Genomic DNA, 13967 nt, shown 5'->3' on the forward strand with positions numbered 1-13967 from the left:
AACTGTGCTGGGGGAGGGAGGGGGTAGGAGAGAGGGAGGCAAGGTGAGAAGCTTGCTGGTGTGTCAGAGGGGTGGGGGGAGGGAGGGGGGGGGGAGAGAGAGAGAGAGAGAGAGAGAGAGAGAGAGAGAGAGAGAGAGAGAGAGAGAGAGAGAGCATGTGTGAGGCTGGAGTTGGATCAGGGAAGGACACAGAGGCAGGTGGAGGACAGGGACTAGCATACATTGAAAACAGAGGGCTTACAGGAACAAAGGATATGCCACAGGGAAAGTTCTCATATGCACAGTTCAGAAAAGCTGGTGGTGTTGGGAAGAATCCAGATGACAGAGGCTGTGAAGTAGCCAAGTTAAAGACACCACGACGAGCAGCGAACTCGAAAACTGAGCTGTCCAGCTGTCTTTTGGCTACAGTTAAGCATTGGTTACTTGTGTGGACAGGCAGCTTGTTAGTGGTCATGATCATGCAGAATGTTCACAGTGGCCAGTAGACTATATGATTGCTTTCACAGATGGCCCTGCCTCCGATGTAGGAAATGCTTGTGACAGGAATAGAGTAGGTGATACCAGGAGGATGTATGAGAGAGGTCTTCCATCTAGTTTGTGTACAGGAATATGATCCATGGGGTAAGGGGTAAGAAGCTGGGGTACAATAGGGACAGACATATTGCATAAATTGGGTAAAGATTGGGTAAGCAGTGGTGGACTACCACTGTGGGAGTAGTGAGGAGGAAAGTAAGGAGAATCAGACACAACTGATAGAGGTCAGATTTTTATGTGCCTAAGAGTATTTGTGTGTGTGTGTGTGTGTGTGTGTGTGTGTGTGTGTGTGTGTGTGTGTGTGTGTGTGTGTGTGTGTGTACTATCAGTTGTTTTCAGTCCCATCTGTGTGTATCAAGTGCTTCAAATTTAATGTGAATGATATGTATATTTATTTTTTCAGTATAACATAAAAATTTTAATTAGGTAAAATAAAGAACAAAAGGTCTAATAAAACACCTAAACACACCATGAAATGAAATTACTTTTTTCTTATCTCCACTTGACTGGTTGCAATCTATGATTACACCACCATGAACCTGAAACCAATTGACATACCAGTATTTCTTATCTCCTGATGACAGTTTCTCCATTGATATGAACAGGTATTTCACATTTGAGAACCATTTCCCCAAATTTTAATATTATTGGATGAATACCTAATGTAGCATGCTTTAAGTCATTGCCTCTTGTACTTGGAGGCATCTAAAGTTGTACCGAATGGTTGCCTGTAATGCATGAACAGTGTTTTGCTTAGGAATGACATAAAGATCGAAACTGGAAAATAAGATAAAGAAATTTGCAGCCCAGAGCAGAAAATGAGGGTGTAGATCCTTGTATAAAGAAAACATTCAAACAATTTGACCTTCAGTAACATGCAAAAACAATTTTTTGGCTTTCTTTGTTAACCACAGTAACATTTAATCAAAGCTATATCACCACAAAGACTCTTAGATCTACAAACATTTAACAACTTAATCAGTTATATTTCATCTCACACACAAATCTTTTCAAATGTAGATGGTTTTAAAAAATTACAAAAAGAAGCACTCTCTGTATTCCATGAAGCTTTGGGATTGCAGCCGTATTACGTTGACTTGACAACCATATAGCCATCTACAGGTGAATGTGCTGCACTGGAGATTACTAATTCACATCGCTAACTTTATACCAAAAACTGGCTTGGAGATGCACGCTCAAAGGCATCCGTTACTTGAGTGACCCGTCAAATTACGCACCCTCCCTGCTCTTGCTCCATTTGTGGTGCGCAGACACATGAGTACTGCTAATACTACATGCGTGTGCTCTGTTGGAATGCACACACATGGACTTAAAATTCAGATGTCAAAATTAATAAAGTTAACAGTGCTGGACATGTCATTGGTCATAAAATGTTTTCTTTCTGAATAAATTAAAGAAATCACCAGATCCCACACCGGATACAGTTGAAAGCTGTCATCACAATTAATAAGATCTTCTGCTAAATGTGTCCCCATTGATTCCTTAATAATTGACTTCCAGAAGGATCTTGTCAAGGCCAAGATTCCATGGCAGAATAATCCGTGGAATGCCCTGAGAGATACAATGCTCGGCTACGGCTAACTTACTGGGCTGCAAAAGACAAGTGTGGCAATCATGCTCAATGCATCTTTCATGCACTATGAGCATTGTTTGATTAATGTAGGCTTTAATACACTGGCGAGGTATTCTGTAGGTTCCAGCCCTCTGCAACCCCATCCTTTGTAGAATAGAGAGGAGCACCAGTCTTTTTAGGTACAAATGGAGAAAGGCAGCTGTCTGCCACTTCTGGATATCTTGGTCAGTCAGAAAGTGGATGGATCATTGAGGTGTCCCAGTTTCTGTAAGCCCACACATACAGACTTGCATTTTCAGGCATCTGGCTGCCACCAGCCACCATAAGCTATGGGTGTCCTTCAAACGTTGGTGAGCCTTGCACATTTTGGGTCTGATAGAGAAGGCCTTACAAAGGAGCTGAATCACCTGAATCAGTTTTCAAAGATAATGGATACTCATCACATCAGATCAGCACAGCTTTAAGGAAAAAGAGACATAACCACCCACAATACCAAGAAGAGAAAGGACAGTGCAAATCCAGGGCATTCCTTCCATACATTTGCAATATTTCATCAAAATTAGACAGAATCATAAGGATGTGTTATGTTAAAGAAATATTCTGCCTACCTACAAAGACTTACGCTCTTCTCAGTTCGGCAAAAGGTGACTTGGGATTGAGAATGGCTGGAATCTACAGAATGCCTTGTCAGTGTGGCAAAGCTTACATTGGTCCAACAACATGCACAGTGCATTTTAGATACATCGGACATGATCACCACACTTGCCTTTTGCCCTGAAAGTCAGCCATAGCTGAACATTGTTCCTCCAGAGGCTGTTCCATGGATTATTCTGCCATGGAAAGCTTGGCCTTGATGTGGTGCTTCTGGGATTCAATAATTAAGGAATTCATGGAAATGCATTCTAGAAGGAGAACTTACCAATTGTGGTGATGGTTTCCAACAGGATAAGGCATGGGATTGTGTGATTTCTTTAATTTCTTCAGAAAAAATATGACCAGTGACATGTCCAGCACTGTTACTTTATAATTTTGACATCTGAATTTTAACTCCTTGAGTGTGCATGCACATAGTACCACCATTACGCATGTTCCTGCTGACCACAAATGGAGTCACAGATCACGGTAGGTGTCACATGCAGGTGGGCTGTGACATCACTGTGAACCATGTCACACTGCATTGAAGCCTGTAGACACATGCCACACATATGTTTAACTCATATGCAGGTATGAAATCAGTTATACTATTTTTTCTGTGGATGGTGAAAGGCTATTGTAAAGCCTCTGAAGGACATCAATGAATGGTTCTTTTCTGAGCAAACTACCAGTTTTTAGTTGACAACATTCAGCAAGCAGATTACTTTAAGGCATGAGACACATCACAAATAACCCATACTTTACTGCTTTGACTTGATGGATTTTCAAATCCTTCGTTATCAAATGTAGCCTTTGGACTCCCTGTAAGTTTTCTGTTTGATGGTCCCTAATCACACACATACACACTCTCACTTTATATTCAACATTTTCTATTACATGAATTGTTTCAGCCAACAGATTTTTAGAATAAACTGTATCAAAGTTATAATAAATGGGATACTTCCATTTTTGTACCAAACTTCTGATTAACATTACTTGAGTATTATTGTGTGTCCTCTAAATTACCACCTCTGGTCAAAACATAAACCAATTCTTACTTTCATTTCATCAAAGCTAACAACTATGTCTTTTTCAAATTTTGTTGATAACTTTGATTGTATTTCCAGAACACTAAGCCTTAAATCAACAAAACCTGGTGGAACAAGTGTGGCAGTCATGCTTTATCTGAAACCAAGTCCTATTTTAATAATGACTTCACTAGGAAGAGGATATTTCAATAGGTCCCTAACAAAAGATAACACTTTATAAGATAAACAATGCAGAATCGTAGATTTTGGAGTAAGTCGAGTCAGAAGAGACCCTTGAAACACATTTCGAACATGTTTTAATTTCAGTACCTCAGGTCTACATCCAGAGAGACAATCCTGTAAACCTGCATTCTGTTGTACAAGATTTTATTTCTGTTTCCATAGTTTCTAATTGTTGGCTTAAGCAAGCATTGTCACATTCACAGCTTTGTTTGTTTTCAAGATGAGCACTTTGTCTAGTAGTAATCTCTTTATTAATCTGTAATATATTTACCTGTAAAATGTCTTTTACATCTTTACAGCAGCTTCATTTTTATGTAAAACATTTCTTTCATTATTAGAATGTCCACTGCACCATAATCAGCACTGGAGGATGGTAGATTTAGAGTTTGAACATTATCAGTCTTCAGCTTGTGTTTTGAAGGAATATTCAACAGTTTATTTTTCAAATCCCTTACATAACCCAAGTCAGTAGAATGTGTTGAGTGCACAAGCATTTTCAACTGAAAACAAATCTACACGTTTACAAGCATTTACCTATTTCCATTTTGTCTCATTGCTTTAGGAAATATATGAAATTTAATTCCTAACTTACTTCTCTGCTGTGGTTAGTGCAACTGGAAATTGCGTAAGAAACCATTATTTTTCACTTAAAAAAGTTACTCTGAAAAATCTCTAAACACATTGATAATTATGGTGTACCTCTGTACTCAATCGAAAGTCACCAATAAAAATTCATGCTGCCATAAACAACGTTGTTTGTGCTCATAAACACGATTACAACACATTATTCAATTGAGACTGACCTGGTAAAGGTAACTTCAGCAACAAGACATACTGGTGTTGGGCTTCTGTCTGTTCTGTGGCGCCATGACTGGCCTCATTTAACCTCTTCTGTTAGGCGAGTTAATTTAGAGGTGGAACGGCTGCTTGGATCAGGTATGGGGTCTCATATCAGTATGGTTCCTGTTGACTATCAGCAGGTGGGACTATACTAGACATGGCCTTCACCTCAACAGGAAAAGGGAAGGGAAAACTGTCTGGGCTAATAGCAAATATCTAAGGGAGGGGCACTGTCACAAGTGGTAAAGTACCAGTGGTTACAAGTGACAGTTCTGCAGTTTTTTTTTTTTTTTTTTTTTTTTGGGGGGGGGGGGGGGGGTAGGGAGGGCCAGAAACAAAAGATGTTCCGAGACAGGGTGAAAATGAGATTCACATTGATAAAACAAGCAGCCAGAAAGCAAATATTAATGTTCACAATTCATGCAGACAGCCTCGGATTGAAACTAGACACACTCAAAAATTGACAGAAAAATTAGGTTCATCCAGTTGTAATTCAGCCAGTGCACAAAACTGGCTATCCTTAATTGCATCAGAATATCTGATAACCACAGGGTAAGCTTAACAATTGCTTATTTGTGTTGAAGAATTAGAGTTGAGCAAACCAGTTGATATAATCTAATGCCCTGAACATCATGTGACTATTGGTATAGATACGATGGGTGTTTGAAAAGTCCATGCAAAAATAAAAACTACATAGTGTTTGGGGTAAACCTTTTTTTTTATTTTTCAACATAGTCTCCTTTTAGACTTATACACTTTGTCAACACTGTTCTAATTTGTTGATCCCTTCCGAATAATAGGAATTGTCCAAGTCTGCAAAATAGCTATTAGTTGCTGCAATCACCTCCTTGTTTGAATAAAATCTTTGTCCCACCAGCCATGTTCCATCCACAGTGACAAAACAACACTTAAAGTGCTGGGGATTCTTCCTGAACAGCTGCAAACCATCCTTGCAACACTTCAAACCATTCCACTTTTGGTCAAGTGTCAACAATCGCAGAACCCATCTTGCGGATAGCTTTCTCATGTCCAAATGTTTATGTAAAATATTATGTACGCATTCGTTCGAGATGCCCACAGCACTAGCAATCTCACGCACCTTAACTCTTCTGTCATCCATCACTATATAATGGATTTTATCAATGATTTCTGGAGTCGTAACCTCCACAGGGCGTCCAGAATGTTCAGCATCACTTGTGCCCATATGGCCACTCCGAAAATTTTGAAACCACTTATAAACTGTTCTAATCAAACGTGCAGAGTCACCGTAATGTTTATCAAGCTTCTCTTTAGTCTCCTGAGGCGTTTTGCCTTTCTCAAAGTAATGTTTAATCGCCACATGAAATTCTTTTTCATCCATTTTTTGACTATCACTAAACTTCCTTGATTCGCACGAATGCCAAACACAAAGGTGTGGTTCTTTCCAAAGATGCTAATAACTAAAAATGACCTAGATACGCACTGGTGGTGCCATCTCTCGGACTTTGCACAGACTTTTCAAACGCCCCTCGTATGTTAAAGGTTACAGGATTCAAGTTTGCTTCTTACTTCTGTAGAGAAAATCTGGAGGAAGGAGGAGTGGTCACATTTGTCAGAAACTGTTCTGATTTCAAGAATATTGATATTAATAAATTTTGCTCAGAGCAGTACTTAGAAGCTTGTGCAACAGAAGAAGTGTTTCATAATAAGTCCTTTATAATAGTAGGTATATACAGATCACCGTCAGGAAATTTTAACTTCTTCATAAAAAAATTTGGAAGCTCTGCTGTCCCATCTCATAGTAAAAATCAAGGAAATAGTGGTTGCTGGGGATTTTAATGTGGATTTATTGAAAAGCACTGTCAGTGAACAATTATTGCAGCCAGTAACACTCTCACTCAATTTAGTTCCTACTTTGAACTTTGCTACTAGGATATGTAAATGCTCTGAGACTGCTATTGATAATATCTTTGTAGACAAATCTAGGGAAAAGAGCCATATCACAAAACCAATAGTAAATGGGCTATCTGATCATGACATGCAGCATCTTGAGTTAAATGTTGAAACTCGCCAGGATTAAAAAAACTATTAAATCTGAGTACAGGAGGGTAATAAATAAGTCAAAAAATTAGAAATTCAGGAAATTGCTCAAAGACATGAACTGGATAGATGTTTACCATACTTCTGACTCAAATGGAAAACACAAAGTATTCATTAATAAGGTTACCTCCACTTTTTAAATGTGTTTTCCCCTAAAGGTAACTGAGATTACACAGAAGTAAAAAAAAAAAATAAACTGTGGATTACACAAGAAATAAAGATATCATGGGGGACAAAAAGGAGACTGCCTAGTATCTAGGAACAGCTCTGATGTAAAATTGTAATGCATTACAATGAATACTGCAAAATATTGAAGCAATTAATATAGAAATCAAAGCAGCTTTAGTATGCAACCAAATAAAAACTGTATGGGATATGGTGAAGACAGAGATAGGTGGAGCCAAAAAGGAAGAGGAACAGATAGCTCTAAAAATAAATGAGACTTTGGTAACAAGTACATGTAATGTTGCAAACCTCTTGAACAAGTACTTCATTTCTGTTACTGAGAGCTTGGGGTTATCAGGTTCAGTGAACAGTGCAACGGAGTATCTGAGACCAGTCTTTAAAAATAGACTGAGTAAAATGCAAATGACACTCACGTCTCCCAGAGAAGTAGCATCCATTATAAAATCCTTAAAATCTAAGTATTTGAGTGGCTATGATAACATATCAACGAAGTTAATCAGAGAGTGCTCATGCGAGTTGAGTTCTATCTGAAGTTATTTGTGTAATCAATCTCTTATCAGCAGAACAATTCCAGACTGGCTAAATTATGCTGAAGTTAAGCCTCTTTACAACAAGGGGGATAAAGAGATACCATCAAACTATAGGCCAATTTCGCTTTTGCTGGCTTTCTCAATATTATTTGTAAAGGTTGTGTTCAAGTGTCTCCTTAAGCATCTGACTGCAAATAATATATTGTCCAAGTAACAGTTTGGATTTATTAAGGGTTCTATTTACCCTTGGAGTGAGAATGTACTTAATTTATTTGATAATAAATTAGAGGCTACTGGCATTTTCGGTGACCTGTCAAAAAGCCTTTGATTGTGTGAATCACAGCATACTACAGTAAACTAGAATATTATGGTGTCACTGGCAATGCTGCGAAATGGTTGGAGTCTTATCTATCTAACAGGAAACCAAGGGTTTCATTGCAGAATATCTATGTAGTAAGCAGTCAATCTGACCGGCCGGCTGGAATTTAATTACATGCTGTGTTTCTCAAGGTTCCATCTTGTGTCCATTGCTTTGTCTCATGTACATTAATATGACCTCTTGTCTGTTACATTGCCAGATGCTAAGTTTGTCTTGTTTGCAGATGTTACAAACATTGCAATAAGTAGTAAGTCAAGTACAAGTTTAGAAATAGCTGCTAATCAAATTTCCACCAACATTAATAAATGCTTCAAAGCTAATTCACTGTCATTAAACTTTGAAAAGACCCACTATATGCAGTTCAGAAATTGTAAGAGTTTTCCTTCCAGCGCGTGTATAACATGCCAATGGCCTTGCCGCAGTGGTAACACCAGTTCCCGTCAGATCACCAAAGTCAAATGCTGTCGGGCTGGTCTGCTGAGCGCTGTTGGCAACCGTGGTGCACTCAGCCCTTGAGCTACTTGAAGAGCTACTTGATTGAGAAGTAGCAGCTCTGGTCTCGGAAACTGACATGTGGCCAGGAGAGCGGTGTGCTGACACATGCCCCTCCATATCCGCATTCAGTGATGCCACTGGGCTCAGCATGACATGGCGCATCGGTACCATTGGCCTTCATGGTCTGTTTGGGAGGAGTTTAGGTTTTTTTTATGTGTTTAACATATGGAGACATGCAGATGGAAGAGGTTGACAGTGTTAAATTTCTGCGATTACAACTCAATAATAAATTCAGTTGAGAAGGGCATACCACAGAATTGCGTAAGTGCCTAAACAAGTGTGTATTTGCAGTGAGAACGGTGTCAGAAGTAAGAGATATAAATATTAAAAAAACTTGCATACTTTGCTTATTTTCATTCTATTATGTCATACTGCATCATATTCTTGGGTAATTCATCAAACCTAGCAAATGTTTTTAGGGTGAAAAAGTATGTGATACGGAAAGCTTGTGGTGTAAATTCAAGAACATCATGTAGAAACCTGTTCAAAGAATTTTGTATTCTAACCACTGCTTCTCGGTATATTTATTTCTTAATGAAATTTGTTGCCTGTAAGATATCTCTATTTCTAACCAATACATAGCATCAATACTAGGAATAAAAACAATCTACATAAAAACCTAAAATCACTTACCTTGATCCAAAAACAAGTCCAATAGTCAGGAACACACATTTTCAATAAATTGCCAGCAACCATTAAAATCTTGGTTTCAGATAAAAAACTTTTGATACGCTACTCCTCCTACTCTACTTAACAGACTGTTAAGCCAGCTTAAGTAAAAATGTCTGTTAGACTTCAGTTTTGACAGCACTTGGTCACAATAGTCAAGATCAGGTATTTTGTGTATGATAAATTTATTAATAGTGCATACCAATGTTTCATTCTGACAGTGTGTTAATTCTGTAAATATTAGCTGTTCCAATTTACCACATTGTATTCACCTATTTCGAAAATCTCCTGACAAATGATCAGGGTAGTAAATATTATATTCAAATGTTTTATTTTATACATTCTGCCATGTCCACACCCACGAGAATCATTTCATTTTTTTGGGTCTATGGAACGAAAACAGAATCTAACCAAATCAAATCTAACAATATGCTGTGGCAATTGTGGACTACTGAGTGCTGGTTGGTTTCACTCTGACATCAGCATCGCAGCTTGTTGCTGTGCATGCACCTCGTGATCCATACCATGTCTTTTAGGACCCGCGAATGGAGCAGTATTCGAATACGGCACGTAACTCAATAGAGGTTGCTCATGTAGTGGCTGCCTTCGGGCATGCATCTCCATGCCAGTTTTTGGTATAAAGTTAGCAATGTTAACTAGCAATCTCCGGAGCAATACACTCACCTAAAGATGGGTGAATGACATTCAGATGAAATATCTTGGCAAGAAGTTGATGTAATCTGGATGCAATCCTGAAACTTCATGGAATACTCTTTATGCCATGAAAATTTGAAGAATCACTCTTGGTATTTTTCAGCTTCTCACGAAATAATTCAAAAGATTGATTTTCTGTTTGTGTTTTCATCTATTTTTGCAACTGTTTATAATTGATGAATTGCTTCACTATAACTTTCATATACAAAAGTACAATTGAACAGAGTAACTTTTAGGATAAATTGAAATATAAAAACTGTTATTCTAAATAACCTGGTGAGAAAACAGTTTAATAATGAATGACAGGAGTAGATAATTTCAGTGGATGTTCAGATTCACTGAACATAAGAATAACATGATTAAATTTCTTAAGATTTTTACATTACTTCAATAATTTAACATATCTTTGTTTACTGTAAACATGTAATTTTGTACACAAGATAAAATGTGAAACAGAAATACTTCTGATGATTCCACATTGTTTAAAAAAATGAAGAGAAATTTTATTATTTAGTAAAAATATTTACTATTTGAGAAACCTTTCTTTCAGGGCAACAGAAACTCTTCATTATTTGGTCCACACAGGCGAACGCTACCATTTAACGGGGCCATTACCATTCAGCAGGCACAACAAGCCAATATATTATTTACATTTGTAAGGATATTAATGTTAATTTAGAATCAGCACATAAATGAAACATAAGTTTGAAATATATTTAGTAAGCTAAGAAAATAATGTTTGCTACTATTTAAGAAATATTATGCTCATATAAGAAATAATCAATTTTATGATCACAGGCAAGCTGATAGTCTATTTAGAAGAAATCCATAATTAAAGCCAAATGATTATATGTAATGTTAAAACAATAATAAATAGTATGATTAACAATAGTTTACACTTGCAACAATATTATTACAAAGCTTTCATCATCAAACTCATCTTTAAGAGAGCATCATCTATGACAATGCCGATCTGTCACGCTCTGTTCCAAATATCCTGCACTACCAACAAAGGCCTGTAAAATTTATGTGATATAAAATAGTCAATTTGAAGAAAAAGAACATCCTGCACCTCACTACAAAATTTTAATAGGCAGTCATGAATCAATAGTTGTAATGCCAGTACGTCCAATGAAGATAAATATCACTTTCAAAAAAAAAAAATATATGAACTTCACTTTCACAAAAGTATATGAAATTTTACATTTGAAATACTGAAACTGATAATTTGCAAGATTCGGCAATTATTATACCATTAACAGCTTGCATAAGCAGAAACAAAATTATGGTTCAAAAACAGCCAATCTTAATACAGCCTTTGCCATTAGTTTCTGATTAATACTACTCACTATATATTCAATTGCCCCAAATCTCTAATGGCTTTCCTTTGTAATAGTATCTACAAAACTGATGAATCAATGTAAGAATGAATTAAAAATCTCAGTTATCTCAAAAAATCAGCAGTTTTTAAGCCATGCATGTAAACAGCATATTGTCATAAAATGAAACTATCTTAAAAGAGCTATACAGATGGTAGAGAAGGCTAATTTCATTTCTTATGTTACTGACGTATTTCAAACTTAAACATAAAATGTACAGAAAGAAGGAACCAAGTCAGTAACAACTGATTGGGACAGTTACAAACATACAAAATATGAAGGGTAAATACTACAATACAAACAAATCACACAATGTAACATAAGATTGTTCTCATTTGTTGCAACATTATCATACCTTTAATTCATCACAAAATTTTTAACAAAAATTTAATATGTGCAATAAAAGCAGAATGTGGTTTTTATAGTTGCAACAGGTATGCATATTCTTTCAGATGACACATCTACTTAAAAAAAAAATTGGAAAGGTAAAAATCTCATCACATGACATATTAAAACAAGAGTACAGGATAATTACTACAAAACACTTAGCAACAGAACAAAAGACTTACTAGAAACCCGTTAACTGAAATAATCAAAACAGACATGCAAGTAATTTAATAATGGCATATATTCGGAGGAAAAAAGTGTGTGAGAGAGAGAGAGAGAGAGAGAGAGAGAGAGAGTGTGTGTGTGTGTGTGTGTGTGTGTGTGTGTGTGCGCGCGCGCGCGCGCGCGCGCGCGCGGGGGAGGGGGGAAGAAGCAAGGAATGCTAGTCGATAAAGTTCACTTTTCACTTCTTCCTTTTTCTGTAGTTCACTTCTGTGTTCTACTGTGAGTAAATGTAACGGCCCACTTGGGAAAAGTGACTAGAAATATTCATCTACCGCAGAAATTAGACTTATCTCAACTTCCTTCCAATAAATACAAATACTGAATATCAGTGCTAAATGTCTTTGCGTACTTTATGCATCACAACAACAGATAGCCCCATTCTACACAGAACACACAAATAAGGTTACTACAGGGGCAATCATAATTTCAAACTTCATTAGTTCTACACAACTCATAATTCCATACAGTCACTGCAGAATTAATATTATACCATATATCATGGTAGGTAATAGAACAGCACAAGTATCAAGAACTGTTATTCTGACAAGTAATGTTCACTGCTGTTTCTACTTCTCTGCTGCACTATTCATTTGAGTTATGCCACATTACCTGAAAAAACATTAAATATCAAAACCTTTGCCCCAAAGTAAGAATTAGTGAGGATACATTTTTCAAATGCAAGGAAGAAAAGAAACCAACAAACACAATCTACAGTGATTCTGATAACTTATGAAACACAAGATTACCACATGCAACAAATATTACACTAAAAATTCCACATACAACAGTTATCAATGATACATCACTCCATTACAAATGAAACAATTTTAATATGTAATGTTCCCCTTTATATGGTATACATACATTCAAGTTAACGAAAGTGTCTTTTCTTTAGTACCAAAATATATAAGTTACTACAGGTTCATTCAAATATTACTATTAAAAATTACATATTAAGGCATTGATTTAAGATCTCAGTAGCTGTTCTCTCTCTTCTTTTCTTTTCTTTTTTTTGTGGGGGTGGAGGAGGGGGGGGGGCAGTCATCTGACTGGTTAAATGTGGTCTGCTACGAATTCCTGTCCTCCACCAATCTCTTCCTTGCAGAGTAGCACTTACACCCACTGCCCTCAATTAACCTGTTTTTCCTTACCCTTCTGACCCCATCCTCTGCCACCCACAGCTCCCTCAGGTAACACTGCCATTATTCCTTGACATCTTGAACAGATATGCTATCGTACTCGCCCATGTTGCTCTCTTCATATATACTGAAGAGAATTTCTTTATCAAGCCATCTATTTCTGAACATCCTTCTACAGTACTGCATCTCAAATTCCTCGATTCTCTTCTGTTCCCCCACAGTTCATGATTCACTTCCATACAGTACAATGCTGTGCTCCAAACACAATTAGACTTCTTTTGGCAAGGAGTGCCCTCTCTGTGCTAGTCTACTTTTTTATGTCCTGCTTGCTTCATCAGTCATTGTTATTCTGCTTCCAAGGCGGCAGAATTCCTTCACTTTATCGTTCCCAATTACAAAGTTAAGTTTACCGTTAATCTCATTTCTACTACTTTTTATTACTTTTGTCTTTCTCTAATTTACTTACAATACATAGAGCATTCTCATTATACTATTCATTCCATTCAACAGGTACTACGATTCTTCCTCACTTGCACTGAGAGCAGCAATGTCATCAACGACTCTTCTAATTGATATCCTTTTGCCCTGGTTTTAATCCAACTACAGAACGTTTCTTTTATTTTCACCATTGCTTATTTGATGTATTATTTGAATAGTAGGGGTGAAGACTACATCTCTTCCTTATAACCTTTCTAATACGAACACTTCACTTGTGGTCTTCCATTCTTATTTTTCGCGTTTGGTTCTGATACATAACAGTTAATTCTTATTTTCCTGAGAATTTTGAACATCCTGCATCATTTTACATTGTCAAATACTGTTTCTAGACTGGCAAGTCCTATGAACATATCTT

The 13967-nt window shown here is 37.0% G+C and overlaps 1 protein-coding gene across 2 annotated transcripts in view; it reads right to left on the reverse strand.

Moving 5' to 3' along the window:
• LOC126203128 (biogenesis of lysosome-related organelles complex 1 subunit 2) overlaps positions 1 to 13967 on the reverse strand; it is an 83284-nt gene that overhangs the window by 25524 nt on the left and 43793 nt on the right. Inside the window, exon 5 of one of the 2 annotated variants that reach the window (XM_049937376.1) lies at positions 10145 to 12584. The exons of the other annotated variant lie outside the window; for it this stretch is intronic. Coding sequence (XP_049793333.1) covers positions 12581 to 12584 — 4 coding nt within the window. The 3' untranslated portion in view covers positions 10145 to 12580. Of the gene's footprint in view, positions 1 to 10144; positions 12585 to 13967 lie in introns of those variants that run through there. 2 annotated transcript variants of the gene reach the window in all.

This window comes from Schistocerca nitens, chromosome 9, assembly GCF_023898315.1.
Source record: "Schistocerca nitens isolate TAMUIC-IGC-003100 chromosome 9, iqSchNite1.1, whole genome shotgun sequence".
NCBI classification, from domain to species: Eukaryota; Metazoa; Arthropoda; class Insecta; order Orthoptera; family Acrididae; genus Schistocerca; species Schistocerca nitens.